The 19,882-nt window shown below is 52.2% G+C and overlaps 6 protein-coding genes across 6 annotated transcripts; 3 read left to right on the forward strand and 3 right to left on the reverse strand.

The window, feature by feature from the left end:
• Nucleotides 1–3,799: 3,799 nt before the first annotated feature.
• Triagg1_3074 (uncharacterized protein) lies at nucleotides 3,800–5,012 on the reverse strand (the record flags this gene model as incomplete). Its single annotated transcript, XM_062897326.1, has 3 exons — nucleotides 3,800–4,623; nucleotides 4,694–4,827; nucleotides 4,909–5,012. 3 exons carry the CDS (start codon nucleotides 5,010–5,012, stop codon nucleotides 3,800–3,802), a joined length of 1,062 nt encoding a protein of 353 aa, XP_062758141.1.
• Nucleotides 5,013–7,198: 2,186 nt separating this feature from the next.
• On the forward strand, nucleotides 7,199–8,860 carry Triagg1_3075 (uncharacterized protein; the record flags this gene model as incomplete). Its single annotated transcript, XM_062897327.1, has 1 exon — nucleotides 7,199–8,860. One exon carries the CDS (start codon nucleotides 7,199–7,201, stop codon nucleotides 8,858–8,860), a length of 1,662 nt encoding a protein of 553 aa, XP_062758142.1.
• Nucleotides 8,861–9,345: 485 nt separating this feature from the next.
• On the forward strand, nucleotides 9,346–10,178 carry Triagg1_3076 (uncharacterized protein; the record flags this gene model as incomplete). The annotated part of the gene is made up of 6 exons (XM_062897328.1): nucleotides 9,346–9,404; nucleotides 9,461–9,571; nucleotides 9,628–9,644; nucleotides 9,703–9,848; nucleotides 9,904–9,984; nucleotides 10,047–10,178. The coding sequence occupies 6 exons, from the start codon at nucleotides 9,346–9,348 to the stop codon at nucleotides 10,176–10,178; spliced, it is 546 nt and encodes a 181-aa protein (XP_062758143.1).
• A 1,247-nt stretch (nucleotides 10,179–11,425) lies between these two features.
• On the forward strand, nucleotides 11,426–16,427 carry Triagg1_3077 (uncharacterized protein; the record flags this gene model as incomplete). The annotated part of the gene is made up of 3 exons (XM_062897329.1): nucleotides 11,426–11,561; nucleotides 11,892–15,973; nucleotides 16,056–16,427. The coding sequence occupies 3 exons, from the start codon at nucleotides 11,426–11,428 to the stop codon at nucleotides 16,425–16,427; spliced, it is 4,590 nt and encodes a 1,529-aa protein (XP_062758144.1).
• A 698-nt stretch (nucleotides 16,428–17,125) lies between these two features.
• Nucleotides 17,126–18,095, reverse strand: Triagg1_3078 (uncharacterized protein; the record flags this gene model as incomplete). The annotated part of the gene is made up of 2 exons (XM_062897330.1): nucleotides 17,126–17,307; nucleotides 17,378–18,095. The coding sequence occupies 2 exons, from the start codon at nucleotides 18,093–18,095 to the stop codon at nucleotides 17,126–17,128; spliced, it is 900 nt and encodes a 299-aa protein (XP_062758145.1).
• A 1,104-nt stretch (nucleotides 18,096–19,199) lies between these two features.
• On the reverse strand, nucleotides 19,200–19,502 carry Triagg1_3079 (uncharacterized protein; the record flags this gene model as incomplete). The annotated part of the gene is made up of 1 exon (XM_062897332.1): nucleotides 19,200–19,502. One exon carries the CDS (start codon nucleotides 19,500–19,502, stop codon nucleotides 19,200–19,202), a length of 303 nt encoding a protein of 100 aa, XP_062758146.1.
• Nucleotides 19,503–19,882: the final 380 nt, after the last annotated feature.

Genomic DNA, 19,882 nt, shown 5'->3' on the forward strand with positions numbered 1-19,882 from the left:
TAATTGATGATACGCAAACGACGCAAGTCCAAAGTTTGATGCTACCAGCATGAAAGGGGAGGGGAGAGAAAGGGGAAATCATGAGAAGAGGAAGAAAAGGCTCAGCAACCAAAGCACAACTCCTGGCTCAAGTACAAATGCAAAGACGACTTCAAACTGAATCAAACATGAGGCACGTATCCAATAGATCAAGTGTCATCAATTACGATCCATCCATTCAGGTACTTACAGGTCATCCATACGTCCCATAGCGCAGGGACCACCCCTTAGGCAGTCCACTACTACCTCCTACTAATAAAGTAGTCCCGGTTACGGTCACAAAAGAAAAAGGCAAAATGAAACACAGCACGCTTCCACTCCGGCATGTGCTTCTCAGATCTCTACAACGCCGGACAACCAACAGCGCCGCTGTCGATAATCAAGTTTTAGCTGTTGGGGCAAAAAAAGGAACAAAAACCCAAACCCAGGGATGGGTGGAGCGAGAGAGAAAACAGAGTCCAAGGCCGTGGGTGCGGCCCGTAGCCAGGCCAGACCAGACCAGACCAGACAGATGGGCGGCGTGTGATACGGCACGGCATGAGACTCTCCCATACGAGACCAGCAGAAACAGGAGCAGCTTCAGCCCAAGCCCAACCGCGTCTGTCGGATTTATCAGGGCGGCCAGCCGAAGGATGAGGGTCCGTCTGCCTGGAGCCGTCTATCACGGACGGTCATGCGTCAATATATCTTTTATCTGGAATGGAATCAAATCAAATCAACCCCCGGCAGATAGCAGCAACATTAACTATTTGTAAGAAAAAAAAGAAACAGGACAGACGAGAGAACGGTAAAGAGAGAAAAGCAGGATCCCAGCCTGCCGCTCTCCGGACTGCCCTTTTCAGACCGTCGTACAAAGATGACCGAGTCCGTCCTGGAAAAGGGAAAAAAAAAAAAAAGGTTCCAATTACAGGCATCGTCGTCGCCAAAACCCTTGCACAAGGAAGAAACGGCCAAAAAAAGAAAAGCAACGCCTCCAAGCCCGCAGAGATATAATAAGCGCGGCCCATCCTGTCATCTCCGCCGCGGGCCCTCGTGCACTGTCCAGAGGCCCAGAGGGTTTCATTGCTCGCATTCGAAGCTCAGGAAAAAGGGAAAACCAACGAGGGCTCCCCCCCCTTCCCGGCGAATCAAAACCCTCAGCTGCTGCTTTGCTCTGCTCCCTGATATGATCCCAAAAATCCCCCAAACTAACATACGGAGTACATACGAGTGCCGTAGCGCAGGCATTCTCGCTCGCACGTCACACGCATGGAAAACAAAACAAAAAACCCTCCCAGCCAGCGTCCGACTTGCATTAAACTCGCAAAGTCACGCATACCGCGGTCCCCGCGCCTTTCCTAATCCAACCCAGCTTTTCCAACGAGAGACCAGAGCGTGGCTCTTGATATTAAAAGCCCAGGAAATCCAATTTATCCTCCATGCAGCGTCCGTGCCGATGGCCCTCCACTAGACCCGGTCCGACAAGATTCTAGTTCGCAAAGAGCCATTCACGCAAGCAAGTTTCGAGGGGGGGCCCGTTGTCTCCCGGTTTCGCCACCCAAACTCTGCTTCTGCTCTTTCACGCCTTTGCTTTCGCAAGGTTACAGTATGGAGTCGAGTCTGGAGCACACGTTATCTCTTAGTCGCGCCTTGTCTCCCTTCTGTCCCTACTAATACAAGTGCCCACAAGGCAAAAGGCCATTATGTCACCCTCATTCGCCTTCACATGTGCGAGCATTCTGGGCGTCTTCGTCTTTCGTCTTCGGCTTCTCCCACCCGCCCAAAGCAACATGCAATCCCATAGCCGCGTTGCTCTAATTCGCCCGTCCGCGTGAACAGAGGCTAAATGGCAAATCTACATGTATGGATGCCCTCTCGATGCAACAAACCATCATCCCCCCCTTCTCGCCTCTCGCCTCTCCTCTCTCCTCTCTCTCCTCTCGTGCAGGCGAAACGGAACGCGAGAAACAACTTGGTGCCAAGTCGCGGTGCCCGTTAATCAACACCCGTCCGAACCGCGCCGCTGCACTCGGCCTTGCGCCTTGGCCTTGTCGACAAGCCACCGATACGCCATCTCTCTCTCTTCCCTTCCCTTCCCATCCCATCCACCCCCTCCTTTGCATTACTCGGGAATCGCCATGGAAGCCGTTCGATTCGACGCTCGCTGGGTTAACAATGTTCCTTGTCTCTGTCTCGCCGTTTGCACATGGCACAGCACTCTGCTGTCCAGTTGCGTCACTCACGCACATTAAAAGCCCTACCTGCATGTAACTTGCGTGAGTGTCTCCAGTTTACAAGCCCGCTCACCTGGCCCTCTTTCTCTCCACCTGCTTGCCCAGCCTCTGATAGGCAAATCACGTCGACGTCTTACGCGAGCCAAGGGCCAGGCCAATCTTCTAGATCCATTTCAGCCAGTCTAGCAGCGATGCGGGCAGGGCTGCTCCGGGCACAAAGCAACAGTTATCACCATGTGTTCTCGCACACCGTCCACCGTACGCTGATCATGTGGCAATGAGCTGACGGGGCCTCTGTGCCTTTTTCATCAGTGTCCTTTAATAGTTTCGAAGCTTGTGAAATCCCTCAAAAATGCTGAACAAAAGACATCCATTGCGTGCTGCTGTACCTGCATTTGCAAAGTAATCCTGCTGACGTCCAGGTCCCCCCATTGTCTGCATGCCGTCCCTCCGATCCATCCATCGACATTCCTCTTTCTGACCGCTCGGCAACTGTGCGCCAGAGTATACCAAGTGGGAAGATGCGTTGTCAGCAAGCGAGTTTCTAATAATGTTTCGCATAGGCAGAACACAAGCGTTTTTGCTAGCAGAATTATTCCTGGAGCGGAAGGCATTGTAAATTTAGTCGTGCTCATAAGCCCAAGCCCTCACATAAGCCTCCAACCGAGATCCTCCAACTGAGAACGCAGGCTCCATCTGCGTTGACACGTGGATGCAAGGAATTGAGCAGCATACACATATTCCGCAATAGGCTTTGTAATTCACATTGGATGTTTCAGTGTCGCAAGCATACGAGTAGGTAGGGAGTGGCTACCTACACAGCACCTGGAAAACTCGTTCAAGTAGGTACGGAGTATTGTGCCGATACAGAGGGTGCCTCTTCTACCAACAGAGAGGACCATACGGCATCCCACTTCCTTGGTATCCAAGTAAATCATGCAGTATATAATGTTAAATCCTGGGCAGTAAATAGATGCCCGGTTCTTTGAGTATCTGCTACTATCACTACTCTCTTTTAGGATATGCTACTCCAGCTATATTCCTCTTGTATATGGTAGTATCAATCGCAGTTAGCTTCAAATCCAAGATATGGGATGCTGAATAGCAGACCTGGGGTGGTAGATAGCCGCACTATATATATATATATACAAGTATATATAGAACAGGAGGCATTCGTTCTGTAGTACCTCATTGCACTTCTCCCTTCAATTATACATACGACGTTAATCTGGTTTGCTCCATGATATTGACTCGCTGTGATCTCTTATCTACTGTCTGAACAGGAACACGCGCAAAAAAAAAGGTGAAAAAAAAAACACGCATAAAGTCTATGCAACAATTTCAGGCGCCCAAACTTGTCCACTCCCCCACTAGATGCTCCCGGCCAAAGCATCCATCTATGTCTTAATGTGTAATCCTCGGGGGCCAGATGCTGTTTATGAGGGCATGGTTGGCATGGCATGTCATGGAGTCGACGAGCCTACTCTAAACGCTCAGAAACTTCCATCAAAACTCAACAATGTCGTCTCGCTAATGTGTCTCGTCCATCACAGGCCGCGGTTGAACCAGACCTTTCCATCGTTGCCGCCCTTGCCATGGAACTCAGGCTCCAGGCTGCTGGCACTAATCGCCTGCTTCTGGGGGAACACTGCCAGTGCCAGGGGAAGTGCCATAAACCCAACAGCAGCAATCAGACCGAGGTTGATGCCAATGGGAATGGTCGAGGCGATCCGCGGCCGGGCCTTGAGCCACTCCTTCTCCATCAAGTTCTTGTACCATGCCTGCTTGAACTGAATGTGGTAGAGGGTCATGGCGGGGATAATCATGATAGGGGTGTTGTTGATGACACGGCTGGCCGCAGTTTCGTAGACGGCAATCTTGGCTGCCTTCTGACTCTTGCCCAGAGATGGGACGTCCGCCTCTGATTTGCCCTCCTCCGTCAGCTTCTTCTTCTCGGCATCGGAGAGAACAGGGCGGACGTCGATGCCGGTCACAATCTCTCCTCGTCGCATCAGGTATGCGTTAAGCGCTCCAGCAGTTGCCACGGCTGCGAACGGTACCAGTCGGCTGAGGACGTTCCTTGTGCTGGGGGACACCTTCAATCTCGGCACCAGTGCGTTGAGTCCAAGGGCCACCGAGCACGAAGCCGTGACGGCGATGCCGTACGACTTGGCAAGGTCCGCAGTGGTCAATGGGGATGACTTGTTCGCATTCGAGCTGTTGATGGCAACGTTGAGCGACTGGTTGCCAACTTGCCATGCCACGGTGCCTGCCGTTCCAAGACCAGGCTGTAGCATACCAGCCGTGACGATTAGGTTCGAAAGGACGAAGCATGACATTCGGAAGGGCAGAAACACTGGTTCTCCGGTGTCTATCCACAAGCGTCAGTTTGTACTCTTGGATTGCCCATATACTTGAGTTCCCATCTGCCAATGCCATACCTGGATGAAGGGTTGAGTCGACAATCTTCTTGGCGTGCCATAGCTCGGGTGTCATGTGCGGCAGCTTTCCCGTCTTATACTCGGTAACAAGTCTTTTAGCATTTTCGAGTCCATGCGAACCAGCGAGCAGAGTGCTAGAAACAAGAAACAAGATACACGTCAACAATTCTGCATCGACAACAGGGCTCGCGAATTCATCCATCGTCGAGACTCACCTTGGATCCGTGATGCTTATCGTGTGCCTCACCCGTCCATAGTAGGTGGACAAATCATACTGCGACGAGGGCAAGTCTCGCGAACCCGGCAGAGAGGCAGACATGGTTGAAGGGAAGCCCGATTGGCGTTTCGAAACAAATGCAAGCAACCCGACTCAACTGCCCTCTGTTTATAATAGTCCAGACAAGGCTGGTTGGTCGAACGGCCCGAGTCGCAATTTCCCAAGGGTTGCTGGGCCTGGCCTTTGCGGGGTGCGGAAACTTTTGGCCCAGATGGTCGAGCCCAAAGCTGTGCCGAATCTCCAAGACGACGATAAGCGCAACCGCTGCGGTTTCGTTTGCGATCCGATCTCGGCTGGTCCGCTCGTTCTTTTTTTTTTTTTTTCTTTTTTTCCTAGTGGTCAGAAACCGTCAAGCTACCCCACAAGTCATGACACATCAAGACAAAGAACACTCGGCACAGACAATTATCGTATAGTAGTAGGTACTCCGTAGTAGTAATACATATAGTCGCAATCAGCCATTTGGGGACGGTTGGGGGAACCCGAGTCGTTTTGGAGGGTCGCGGATGCCGTCAGAAAGCGTGGCTGACTTACGGCATCCATCAAAATAGACAAGCAGACAAATAGAGTACCATGAACAGCCGTCACATCATTATAAGCCGTGCTCGTCTTACTGTTTGTAGTAAATCCATCAGTGATCTTCCCCACAGCCAATTGCGAACAAGGGATCGATTTCTTTGCACGTGGTTGTAGTGAGCCCAGTTGCATTAATCACTACTAACCTGGAACCTATCTCAATATGCCAAGTCAACTCCCTGGAGGGGCAAGGGAAAAAAGATACAGTATATGAGGGTATCAACAGCAACGTGCAAAAAAGAAACGATGGGATTCAAACATTTCCAACCGACCACGCCAGGAGTCGAACCTGGAATCTCTAGAGGAGGTGATCTCAACCGAAATCTAGCGCCTTAGCCATTAGGCCACGCGGCCCATTTGATGTTCCCAAGCGTTGTGATTTCGGTATACTTAGGTTCAGCAGACAAAAACCCTCTTCACGCACTGTCCAGCTTCATGAGAGTTAGCTAAAGAATCACTGTGCTGATGATTGTGGACGCACATTGCAGAACAATATATAGCATTCGTGATATCGCGGAATGCATTCAGATAGAATTGGGAATCCTCTGGTGTATGGGAGATCCATTCTGTTAGCTTACTTGAAGTTATACCGCTTTCTTATCTAGACAAAATGGGTTTCAATGATGGAATTTGCCATTTGTCCACTGGTCATCGATGGTATAAGGAGTCTCCGTATCCCTTAGAGTCTCGACGTCTCCGATATTATAGTTCCATGATTGCAATGGAAGAAAAAGGAGCGACTATCCAACACCCCAGAGACTACTCATAGTTCAACTGCCGAGACAGAAGAAATGCCTCTACTTACTACTTAGCAGCTGCCTGGTTTCTCGAGTATCTCCCAGTACCATTCAATAGACACGGGATAAAAACTATAATATTTACCAGCATTAATTAATAAATATGTGATAGTAGATATAGCATCCCCTAGTATTAATAAGTAAGTAGACGTGGGATAGTAGACTTCCATTCCCAATCAAAACTCAGTCCGTCGGAGAATTGGATCAACTTCCCGAACAAGAGTAAGGTAAGAGCATGGTTAACTGACTTCACGGGAACATGAAGTTCATTCAGGAACAACATCACCTAATATATGTACAAAAGCCCAGGTAGGCGTACTAGACTCAAGCATAGATGTTTGCAAAGTTAAGGCCTTGGTCCACCGTTCCGCCATAATAGTCGTGGTTACAGCGCCAGTGAATTTGCTTGATGGCGCGGGATGTTCTGCTTCTTCGCCTTTTTAATCAGTTTCATCATTCTATCCATGACCTTTCATTAGCAAGCATAAAAAGCCAATACATTGATCCGCATAAATATTAACTCTGTCGAATTTCTTCACACTGCTCATCTTTGTAAAGTGATATTGCAGTTACAGCTTCGGATTGCTTGTAACATTACGGCACGTGAGAGGCATCTCTGCTCCTACTCTCGGGTTGCCAGCTGGCAAGCGCTCCCGGCAGTTGCTGCACGCAGCTGTTTACACATTTCTCTACGCCTATTTAATTCCCTTCCCTCTCTCTTTTCTCTCGAAACAACTTTTCTCTCTCAAAGACCTGCTCCCTCCAACATCGTTCTCAACAGGGCCAAGGGTAAATTGCCTTCACTCCATTCCATATCTCATGAATAACTTACTGATCGCACAGATAACTAGCGAGATGGACCTGACACCTGCATCTGAAAAGTCCAACCCAACCCCGGCTGGGGAGGCAAAGACCAAGAGATTCTCTGGTCTCAGAGAGTGGTTGAACAACGGCCCTGTCACGCCAAAGACCCCCTCTCCGTCCTCTCCCCTTGCGAAGCGTGAGCCAGTCAATGAGGTCGCCATCGCAATCACCGAGCAACCGAGCTCATCACAGACTAAAACATCCAGTAACGCCTCGGCTCAGATGACGGAGGATCCTACGCATCCAAGTGCCACCGGTATATCGGAAATCAGCCAGCATGATCACAGAGAAACCACCAGCAGCAAACCACGAAACTTAATCCTCGAGAGCCTCAACCGAGTCCTCGAACCAGAATCCAAGACCAGAGGATTGATGATCAGCCCTGAGGCTATTCCCACTGACTCTCCACAAATTACGGAGGGGTTGACTGGCTTTGAAGTGCAGTCTCAGGGAAGCAGGGCCTCGTGGAACATAAGTGAAGGTCTCTCGGATGGCAACAGTCAGGATGAGCCAGACCGGCAGGAGATGCCCGAGGGCGCCCACGTATCGCGAACAATGGCGTGGCTGCTCCGAACATCCGAACCACCTGCAGCCATCCATTCATTGGCATCTCGGAAGGCGGTCAATCATTATAAGAAGGACATTGATACCGAAACGGGAGACTTCTTGCCTGAAATCCACTACCCCGACACTTTCAAAAGCCTTCACGAAGGTCCCTCGCGTGATCATAGAGATATCGCTTGGCGACAGGCCAACATGACGGTCGAGCTGCAAATAACTAGAGAGATTAGAAGCCGAGAGCTGCTCGCAACCAAGCTCCGTTCTCAGATGAAACCTCAAGTGCAGGCCGTGCCTATTGAGCAGGAGACTGGACCGAATGCCGAATGCATTGTACGACCCGCTACGCCTGAAGACTTTGAAGCCATCGCGGCTATAATCAACATGGAAAGTCGGGCGACGAGCAGCCCTCAAATCATAGAATGGAGGGATGTCACCGCTGCTAATGTCCAAAAGATATACGACGGTTGCCGAGATAATCTACAGCCCTTTATTGTCGCCACGACGACCGAGGACCCTTTGCTTGACCGTTCCAACTGGCCTAAGAATGCCACAAAAGCGTACCAAGGCTACCTCGCATTCCGCTCAACTCAAGCAAAGGCTCCCCAAGAGGTTTTGGGCTTCGCCTTTGTGGTTGAAGCCCGAATTGGCCTGCTCGGGGGTCCATGCCCTGGATCTAGACATACCGGTCAAGTGAAGGTCGTCGTCCATCCTTCCCACCGAGGCAAGCTCTATGGATCTGCCTTGCTCGACCGAATTCTGCTTTGCACAGCACCTTTCCACCGAAGAGCGGTAGATTACGAGTGGCAATGCCAAGATTCTTCCAAGGTGTATGAAACGATTGCATGCCAGAACCGTCGAAAGTACGCCTGGATCTATGTGGAGACCTTCTGCGCCGGCAGAGACGATCCGGCTCTCAAACTGGTGACGAGTTTCCTGCAAAAGTTTGAATTTCACGAAGTGTGCCATTTGCGCAGTGCCGTCAAGACCGATCGCTACTACGAGAGCAAGTGGCTTGACATCGTGTTGTGGGCACGCGAGACGCAGCCTCTATCTAACATCGAGGACCTTTTCCCCGGCGCCTACAACTTGTAAATCAGGGGCGGCAGGTATTGCTATTTGGGTGATAGGTGAGATGATGTACCTCCCAGGCTTGTCCACGCAAACCAGATATTGAGAAGCCATTCCAGCTGACACATCTACAGCCAAAATTTGCTTATCAATTGTTTTAATAAAAGAAGCTATATAGCTCAATCATGGATTTGGGAGCTCATTTAGCAGTGTCAGGAGTTGACAGGAACCAGGAAAAACTATGGGGAATGCTCTGCATCACGTGTGCAACGCTGTGCTTCTGACAGCGCATTACAAGATTAGAGTACTTTAGTAGCTACCTAGCAGGCAGACAATAAATGAAACATTGGGTCTATCAATACCGTGCCTAAGGTTGATGTTTCTTCTATAAATACACAGCTATTCATCTCATCCGAAAGAACATAGAAGAGACCTTTACTAACCCAAGCTCTTTCGCCCAAAGCAAGAACAACAAGGTTTCGGCAAATAATCTTTGGGCAGCCAGCAACATGTTATCCATATTACGCAAAGCCCGCCTAAAGGATAAAGAGATGCGAATCCTGATGTTGTACGTGCCAAATTATTTACCAACCCTGGCATTTTCAGAGACTGATGTATCAAAAGAGGTCTTGACAATGCCGGAAAGACGACAATTGTCAAAAAGATTATGGGTGAAGATGTGAACACTGTTAGCCCAACGCTTGGGTTTATCATCAAGACGATTGACTACGAAGGGTAATTGCTTCTGTCCCAACCCAGAATTTGGCCCAGAACTAACAATATGGTGACAGATACAAGCTAAACATCTGTGAGAGACCCCTTGCAGATCTTTGCAAGGCAAGATTGGCATCAGCTGACTTCTATAGGGGACGTGGGTGGCCAGAAGACGCTACGGTCATACTGGCGAAATTATTTTGAAAAGACAGACGCCTTGATCTGGGTCGTGGACACAACGGATCGGCTGCGAATAGACGACTGCAGAGAGGAACTCCACGGACTGCTGGAAGAAGAGGTTCGTGACGGGGTAGCCTGCAGTTTCCGCGGATGAGGGCTAACGTCTAGGGTAGCGCTTGGCGGGAGCCTGCTTGTTGATTTTTGCAAACAAGACGGATGTGGATGGGTGCATGACTGAAGAGGAGATTGTTACGGTGAGCTATTCTTTGAGGCCCATGTGAAGGATTGAATGGGTGCCTAACAAGGTTTTCACTAGTTGTTGCGGTTGCATGATATACGGACGCATCAATGGCATGTTTTGCCGTCGTCGGCCATGACGGGCAAGAACCTCAATGAGGGCATGTCGTGGGTGGTGGAGGACGCGAAGAAGCGGCTTTTCTTGTATTAGATGACTTGATTCAGTGAACCGAGGGGAAGTTGCTGACGGAGCATGAGGCCCTGCTCCGTGTACTCGTATTTACTTGATTGAAGCATCGCATTTTACGTACGGATATAGAACTGGGCCGCGGAATGGGTCCGAGGGAGTCAGGTCGGAGTAGTCATATTACATAGGTAGGTAGCCAGCAACCCAGCGAGCTGATAGTGAACCACTTCATCAGTGTTGTATTACAAACATCACTTCTTGTCCCTGATGTTATGTACGAGCACTAGCACCGCCGCTGATTCCATGGTCGGCGATCGGTGATACGGAGCACGGAGTAGCACAAAGACTCATGTGGACCAGTTGTCAAGGGAGATGGCAAGATGGTGTGGAAATTGTGTGGATAGGCTCATCGGACCAACTCGCCTGACGGCCGTCTCGCCGACCTGATTGGTTCGCAGCAGAGAGGCCTCGATCGGATTTGGTTCCAAGGCACGCAGGCGAGACAGATGGAATCAAAGCAGAAAGAAAGAGGTCACTTTGCAACCTCTACGGCCGTTGGACGAGATTTTGGGGTTGTTGATGACGGGCACTAACTTAGTACTAAGCACATCTCGTGTTTGTGTGTGTGTTTACTGTTGTTGATGACAGTACGAGTAAACAATCGAAGCCCCCCTCGCTATAGACGGTGCTCGAGCCTTGCCCACCGTTCAGGAGAGGCCGGGATGGCGCGCGCAAATAGTACGAGGAATAGTATGGAGGTGATTTCTAAAAAGGAGATGCATGCTCTGTGCTCTGTGAGATGCAATTTCATGACGTTGGGAGTTAATACCGGAAACCCCCTTGAGCGTCTGGTACCCTGCATGAGCGCTGCGGTTTCTCCTGGGGGGCTAGGTTACAGGGGCGTCAATGCTGTGGATCGCCTAGACACGCCCCAAAGACAGCCCCGCGGGCCGCAACCCACGGCAACGGCAACACGCTCCAGCTGCTTGACCCCCAATAAAAAGGGCGGGTGTCAGGTTCCAGGTCTCTTAAAGATTGATGCCGCCAATCTGCTACCGAATGTACAGATAGGATCAGCGTCCCAACCGTTTGAGGACAGGACAATCAACCCCCACCACCAGATCTCCAAACTCGACCTCGACCTCGACCTCGACCTCGACTTCGATTTCGACCTCGAGAGCGGAACAACAAGCACAGGCAGCCTCTTCCCCCCCCGTGCCATGCCATTGTCAGCTGCTTTTACGCACCGGTAGAGAGTCGCCAATCCCACCATGTCGGACGAAGTATCCCAGTTTCTCGAGCAGGTCGAGCGCCTGCGGGGGCAGCAGATTGAGGACGACGAGATGCGAGCCCGAGAGCGCGAGGAGTTTCTTGCTGCCAAGCGGGAGCGCCAGGCCAGAAGAGAGGGTGAGTGCCTTTGTTCTTTTTTGCCTTGTTTCCCGCCATTTCTTCACGGAATCGGGGGACGGACGGTAGTACCTGTTGCTAGGTAGCTACCCGATGGTGTGAGGCTTTGGCTTTTTTTGGCGTTGCCTTGTTGCCATGGTGTTCGTTTGCCCGAGCTCTCTGAGGGTTGCCACCAGGCACAAGGTTTATTTACTTTTTGTCCAAATGTTTCCTTACGGCTGTCCTTCACACCCCCTAGATCTGCTATGGGGGGCCCTAAACAGCGAGCCTATATGAATTCCGGGACCTGGCCTACTGATGAAACAAACGCTGACCCGCCTTATTCAAAAGAACGCGCCCGATCCATCTCACCGCAGAAATCATCGCCAGCCAATACGCCGTCACCACGCACGCTGCGGCGAACTGTCAACCTCTCTGAATCGCTGAGACTCGACTCCCCAGCCGGCGAGTCCTTGGATAGGCTGCGCGAGCGATCGACCGACACAGAGAAACCCCTAGAGGCGGATGCACAATCCGATGCCATGCTGTACTCCACCTCACAGGCGAGAGAGAACGAGGCCCCTGAGGATCTCGACGCAAGGCGGGGCGATGATGCCACAGCTGCTCAAAGGGCTTCACAACTCTCGTGGCAGCGGCGTTCGACCCGATCCAACAGCCGCCCGCTGAGCGTCGTCGCTGCTCGAAATGCGGCCGCCACGCACGAGACCGCTGCAGAGGAGCCTCCATCTCCTACCCAGCCTCTGTCCAAGGACCAGATCGCCAAGAGCCTGGGATCCAAGGATGCGTCGTGGTTTCGTCAAACTGCCGATAGAGGCGCTGACTCTGCGGCGTACCGACGGAACCAGGTGGAAGACGACGATCGGCTCGACATGTCGTCTCTCAGCGCCCAGCTGCATGGCATGAGCAGCGAACACTCAGGAGAACGCCCTGGCTCCCGAGGCGAGAGTGCTCTCGGCAAGCTTGCTTCGCCATTCTCCCTGAACCCTCCCAGCTTCGACAACCCAGCCGCTGAGAGGCCTCAGGCAGAACCAATTGCCCCAACAGCGACTGGTCGGACGTCTCCTGTGCGCACATCATCCCCGACCAAGGGCATGGGCGGTTTTGTGCAGAGCGCAATGATGAAGAGGAGCGACAGCGTGAAGCGATGGTCTGTTGCCAGCCCGCCTGCGTTGACCCGTCCCGAGAACGTGACGGCGAGCCATCGTGGCTCAATCGACAGGGGCGCGGCTCCGCCACGGCCGCAAAGCATGTTTGTTCGTGACCCAACAGCAGCAATGGCAACCACAACGCCAGGGACAAGTAGGCCGGTTTCTCGTCCATCCTCTCGGCCGACTTCTCGACATGGAGAAGCGTCCGAAAGGCGTCCCAAAACACCAACTTCCACGAGCCCACCTCAGCCCCAAAGGCATGAGCTTCTCGATGATGCATCTCTTCCCGTCTCCCCAACCAAGACGATGGAGCCTCGACGCTGGAGCCCGACGAAATCAAGCTGGCTCGAGAGCGCCCTTAACAAACCAGACTCGCCAAAGCTACCCCCGAAGCCAGCATCCTCGCAACAGCCAGCATGGATGGTCGAGCTCAACAAGAACAAGGCTGGGCGTGGTGGTAATGCTACTCCCGAGCCAAGCCGACCCGCTGCTCCCTCTCACAAGCACCAAGTTAGTATCGATGGGCTTATGAGGTCCACGCCAATGGGTTCGAGGCTGAACCTCAACACTACTGGTCTAGGCGGAATCTATTCACCCCCTGGAACACAGTCCGTAACGAATCGTGCGTCGTTTCAAAATTTCCCAACGTCGAGCACGCCCATGACTGCCGGACCGGAAAGACCAAGATCAAAGTCGAGAGGCGCTCTCGATCAAGTGAGGGAGAGGCGGTCCGAGTCTCTTAGCTCCTCTCTCAACCCTAACCCTCTGCCTGCCAAGGTTAAACCCGAGGCTCCGCCAAAGAAGGATCTGGATTTCCGCTCCAACTTGAAGCCACGAGCTGCCGAAGCCCCGACTCCCAAGACCCAGGAGCCCGAGTTCAAGGCTGTATTTGGCACTCTTCGCAGAACCAAGACTCAAAACTTTAAAGCTCCAGACGAACTAAAGGACAACATCCTCCGTGGCAAGGCGGCTCTCAACACGACTGACGGGCCACAGAAGTCGGTAATTAGGGACGAGTTCAAGGACTCCATACAGAAGAAGAGAGACGATTTCAAAAGGGCCCAAGCCGAGGGAACAGGAACTGCGAATACGATAACGCGCGACAAGCCTAAGCCTCTTCTCCCCGAAGCACTCGCCATGAGGAGTGAGCTGGGTAAGCCAACGGCAGTGCTCCAGCAAGACGCACCCCCAGAGAGTCGAACCCCATCCGGTCAGTCGAAGAATTCCGATTTCTCAAAACCAGATCCTCCACAGAGAAAGTCAAGTCAAGTGAACTTGGCCAAACAGTCCAGCCCATCCTTGACTCCCACGAAGACCACCTTGACTGAGAATACCAGACTAGAGAATAAGGAACCCGATACGCCAACCCGGACCGAAGAGTCTCTGCCCAGCCTTTTGAAGAAGAAGAGTGCTCCATCAAAGCTTGGCGGCCTGGCCGGACGATTCAACCCTGCCCTTGCCGGGATGCTGGCACGAGGACCACCACCGGCAGCTTCCAACGGCGGGAGCCGAGGTGAAGAATCGGGACGAGGCGATGGAGATGCCCAACCTTCACAGCCAGGCCCTCAGCTGACACACATGACTAAGAGTCGAGCGCGTGGCCCGAGGAGAAAGGCGCCGACCAATGTAGGCAACGCTTCCGCCAATTCCACAAATGGCTCTGCAGAGTCGTCCTCAGTCAGCCGGCAACCCGCCGCCTTTGGAAAGCAGCGTCTCCCCGCGCCCGTCGAAGACAGGAAGCCAATTACACACCCAATCCAAGATCGAGCGGCCACAAAGCCAGATGTGCCATTCAAACCAAAGCCTATCGAGGCGAGAAAGGTAGAGGCTGACAGCCGACCTCTGGAGCAGCCTGTTACCCCCCTGAATCTTCGTGCTAGACGACAAACAGAGTCTGCTATCCAGGTTGGCCAATTATTGTCATCACGCTCCGAGTCGCCTCAGAAGTCGGAGGTAGAAGCACCAAAGAAACTCAACTTGAAGCGCATGTCGAAATTCTTCGAGCAACCCAAGGATGATGCCACTACGGCGGCTTCTGAGACTCCCAGGACACCAGGCAAGCTCTCGCCTCAAAAGACCGGCACATGGGAGCCGGTCAAGACCGGAGAGCCTGCCAAAGAGGCTAAGAAGCTGATACAACAAAAGACTGGCCCATGGTCACCGGTAAAGAAAACCGAGCGCTCGCTACCGGACACCCGGTCATCCGCCATCAACATGCTAGGCGAATCGAAGCCATCGACAGTAAACGCTGCACCAGAGCGTGCCCCGGCTGCCTTGACGGCCCCATTGCCAGGACCCAAGCCGACTTCCTTCAACGGGCTACCAAAGGGAGGTGACACACGGCCAGCGTCACCACCGCCTGCAGCGGCAGCCTTTTCCCAGCGGCTACCACAACCACGGGTTGAGCCGGCCCTAGCATCACCTTCGCGGCCGCAAACAAGCCACGGTAGCGACGTATCAGCCATACTTCACGACTTCTTTGGCCCCCCGTATGAGAGCGTCGCCTGCGACATGGACTACGCTGATATCTTGACAAACTACCCAAAGACTGGTGCAAAGGGCAAGACATTGTCGTTCCACATGTTCCAGATTGATGGAGAGGGCAAGCAGATGATCGTTCCGGCTTACCGCGAGCGCATCCTCTTTGAACAAGAAATGTACGTTGCTGGGCATAATTTTACCAACGAGGCCGGATGGAAAGTGCGCGAGGTCTACTTCTGGATCGGCGATGAAGTTGCGGACGCAGATGAGGATGCAGCAGAGGCCGTGGCACAGCAAGAGGCCAGGCAGCTGGGCGGCAAACTCATCAAAATCAGACAGGGCAAGGAAACACCCGAGTTCCTACAGGCCCTTGGCGGCATTGTCATTGTTCGAAGAGGCGCAAGCACCAGATACGACTCGCTTGCGCCATCCATGCTGTGTGGCAGACGGTATCAGGGCCAGGTAGCATTTGACGAGGTTGACTTTACGACGGGCAGCCTCTGTGCTGGATTTGCCTATCTCATCACCCACTCTGGCAACTGCTACTTGTGGAAGGGCAAGGGCAGCGACGTGGAGGAGCTCAGCTGTGCACGCCTCATTGGTATGGACTTGACGGTGACTGGACAGCTGATTGAGTATGACGAGGGCGATGAGCCTGCCTCCTTCTGGGACATGATGGGTGGCGAGTCGAAGCCTCACTCGGCGGATCACTGGAGACTGAAGCCCAGTTATGGGAAATACAACGGCAGACTCTTTTGTGCCGATGTAGAGTCTAGGCAAAAGGTGAGCAAAAACGCATACATGACGGTGGACATTTGTGTATTTTTCCTTTATTGCAATTTTTACTGACCACATATTTCGTTAGATCTTTGAGATTTGCCCGTTTAACCAGGCCGACATGTCAACATTCAACATTTACATTCTCGATGCCTTTTTCGAGATGTACATTATCGTTGGCTCTCAGGCCCAGTCCCAGTACGCGTCCTTCCGCACCGCCCTCGACTTCGCCCAGGAATACGCCGTCCTGGCTGCCAGCATGGAGGACCGGCCCTTTATCCCCATCTCGACGGTTGTCCTCGAGGGTGCGCCGCGGGACCTGAAGCGAGTGTTTCGCAAGTGGACCGATGAGCGGTGCCCGACGCTCTTGAACAACCCTTCGAGTGAGGCCGGACTGAAGCGAGGCCGCAGTCTTAGAGTTGTGCCTCTTACGCAGGCCATCTTGGCGTTGAGGGAGTAAAAATATAGATGTCTGCTCCTCTGTTTTTTTCGGGCGCGGTGGTTACGTCGTGTATATTTGGTTGTGGTTATGAGAAAAAAAGAGAAACTGAGGAATGATGGAATCTCCTGGCAATGTGTGGTTTCGGAAGAGAGAGAAAAGAAAAGGGGCAAAAGAGGCGGTGGCATCTGGAGTTTGGCAACGTCGTGTTTTAAGAGGCGTATGGGGGAGCGCATGTAGAGCGTTTAGACACATGCTTTTATTTCTTTGGCCAGCTGGAAGTTGAAAATGTAGATGAAGAGAGATGTACAGATGAATTGCTATCTGTTTTAACGAGGATAGTGAAAAACAATATAAAAGTTGACCATACAATGATGATTAAAAAAAATGCCATGAGAGGGTTTTGTTTTTTCTTGGTTTTTTTTTTTAAATTCTAATGGGTATCAATTTGAAATTGACCTCGCGCACATGTCAAAAAAACCGCTCTTTAAACCCTTTCCACCCACCGTTCCGTCCTCTATTTCGCCATTTGAATCCGCCAGCCAACCAGCCTGCCATGTCTAATCTAACTCGGGGGCATACCATTCTCTTTTTGTTTTTGTTGTTTCTTAGAGGGGGTTGAAAACATGGTTTGATTTCTCTATCGCTAAAAAAGGGCGTTGTCTCGTTGACTTCATAATCTATGAGTGCATACGCTGTGGGGTAGCCGCGGCCAACTTCTAGTTGATGGCGGTGCTCTTTGCTGTGGAGGTGCCGTTGAGGGAGGTGGGAACGGCGATTGGACGGCCGCGAGCCTTTTCGGTGAGGCTGATGAGCTCCTTGAGCATGAGTTCGCGGGTGGACTGGGTGAGCTCGTCGACATCGGAGGAGGTGAGGTTTGTGGTGGGGATGGGGCGCAAGACTAAATAAAGGGTTGAGCATATTAGCATTACAGCGAGAATTCCGGGGTTGAAACAAGTTTGAACACATACCCTTGATGGGAATCTTGCCAGAGTTAAAGACCAGGCCCTTGATGTAGAGGACGTGGCTGTAGTTGGCCACGACGACGGGGACAATGGGGACGCCGGACTGGACGGCCAGGTGGAAGGCGCCCTTCTTGTAGGGCAGCAGCGCGGGCTCCTTGGTGTAGCTGCGCGTGCCCTCGGGGAACATGTAGACGCTCTGGCGCTTGGTCTTGATCTCGGAGGCGGCGCCGTCCATGGCGGAGCGGGCGTCCTTGCTGTTCTTGCGGTCGATGAAGATGGTGCCGCTGAGGCTCATGAACCAGCCGAGGAAGGGCACCTTCTTGAGCTGGGCCTTTGCCGTGACGCTGCAGTACTTGGGGAAGATGGCGCCCAGCATGAGCACGTCGAGCTCGGTCTGGTGGTTGCCGATGAAGACGGCGGGCCGGGTGGTGTTGAGGACGTTGTGCGGGTCGTCGACGACAAACTCGACGCCCGTGGTCAGCTGCATGGAGTAGTGGAAGGCCCGCGCGACGGTCCACTGCGCAATCTGCTGCTTGCCCAGGACGGTCAGGACGATGGAGGCGACGACGCCGTAGAGGGCGCAGGCGATGAGCGTCATGTAGGCGGCCAGGACGCGGGCCACAAAGGCCGCCTTGGGGACGACGAGGGACAGCATGTAGAAGGAGATTGTCAGAGCCGTGTAGCCGATGAGGAACTTGGCGATGGCGCCAAGGAACAGGACCATGGTTTGGGCTGCTGCTGTTGTTTGTTGGTAGTGGGGTTTTTTGTCTAGTTGTTGTTGTCGTCGTCGTACGGAGAGAGAGAAGCCGAGGCGAGAGAGAGAGAGAGAGAGAGAGAGAGCGGGGAGAAGGTTTCGAGGCTGGCGGTGTTACAGTTCCATGCTCTTGCGCTGAGCCGAGATTGGACTGCGGGACGGAGGATAGAGAGAACGTGACGAGATCAAAAAAAGGGAAGAAAAAGAAGAAAAAGGAAAAGGAAAAGAACAAGAAAAATGGACGGCCCAGGGGACGCAATCACAAGCGCACACAAGGCACGGGAACTAAAGTTGGTGGCCAGGAGATTTTTGTTGGAGAAGAAACGGGTGTACTTGCAAATCTGCATGGTGTACCTGTAGCGGCTCAAGTATCGGCTACCTGCAGCACGCGGCGCCTGTGGGCGTGTCAAGCAGGTACACGGGTACGGCCTCGGGTGCTCTGGTAGGTTAATGACGTTGGGGAACGGGCTTTTAGAGGGGTTGAGCGCAGTGCTGATGCCGTGATTGGCTGGGATGCTGTGTGGGGTTTGGACGTGTGGGGGAGAGATACCTGGTGGTAATTTTCAACACGTTTCTTCGACTTGTTATCAATCGTGGCCGACGGTGAATTTTGGGTTACACTATTTCAGTTATCAGTACTTGATATTACCAAGGTGCTACTTAGGTAGTGTGTTGCAGTGTGCTCGGGGATCAAATGGACCAATCAATATATTGCATTCTGTTTCAAGCTCAAGCATAATCTCTCCAATTGGATATTCCACTTCGGCACATGCTTTTCCGGTTACCGGACACTCAAAGCCGAGGACGCTCATGTAAGATACACAGAGCGATTGAGCTGCGAGAATGCCACTTTGCTAAGAGTATACTCATCTAGTATCTACTACTATAGCTACTACATTCCTCTGGTATCTACTAATGTAGCTACATAGGATGCTAAATAGCAAACTTTGAGGTGCTGAGAATTGGCGTTCCCTTTACATACTGCTCACCCAGCAGACGACAGAGCTCCATGCCAAACTGATAGATATTGATATACTGACAACATTGCCATCTCATGTCTCTCTTTTACTCAGGCTATGTACCCTGGCTGCCGCTTCCGTGCCCTGCCATGCTGGGATATGACTTCGCAGCCCACGCTTTTGCCATCATCTCCTTTGTAATTGCGTCTTGTTTGTAGCCGCTGGGGATGCTAGTGTTGCGCTCGGCAGCATTCCAAAGATAGTCGTCGAGCCCTGCTCCAAACGAGCTTGCACCGAGAGTCTTGTTGCCGGCGGTTGTGAAGGCTTCTAGGGCCGACTTCATGTCTTCTGAGCTTATAGAGGACGTCCGTCGCCATGCCCGAGGGCCTTCTGAAGACTGCTGATGCGTATTTTGCATTTTAGTTACCGTGGGGGTTTGAAGCTTTATTTCATGGTGATATGCTTCTCTTTCTGTTGGAAGAAGAGGAGGAGGGAGAAGAGGGAATGAAATCACAAGCACGGCAAGTTTGGTGGTCACGGGAATGTCTGCATATAGTAGTCGATGTGTGCCTACTAAACCATAGTATCGACAAACATATAAAACACTGGGCAGCTCAAGACCGAAGCTTGTTGAATAAGGTATACCTGTAACGTGTAAGGAAGTGGTGTGTACCTACAGCAGCGTTGCTGTTGGCGTCTGCACCAGGTACCGATGGAGTAGCGGAAGGCCTCAACCAGTGAGTGACATTCGTCTAGAAGAAGAGGGGCACAAGGACAGCCTGATTCTGTGATTGGTTG

This window comes from Trichoderma aggressivum (assembly GCF_033847375.1).
Source record: "Trichoderma aggressivum f. europaeum strain CBS 100526 chromosome Unknown scaffold_008, whole genome shotgun sequence".
NCBI lineage: Eukaryota > Fungi > Ascomycota > Sordariomycetes > Hypocreales > Hypocreaceae > Trichoderma > Trichoderma aggressivum.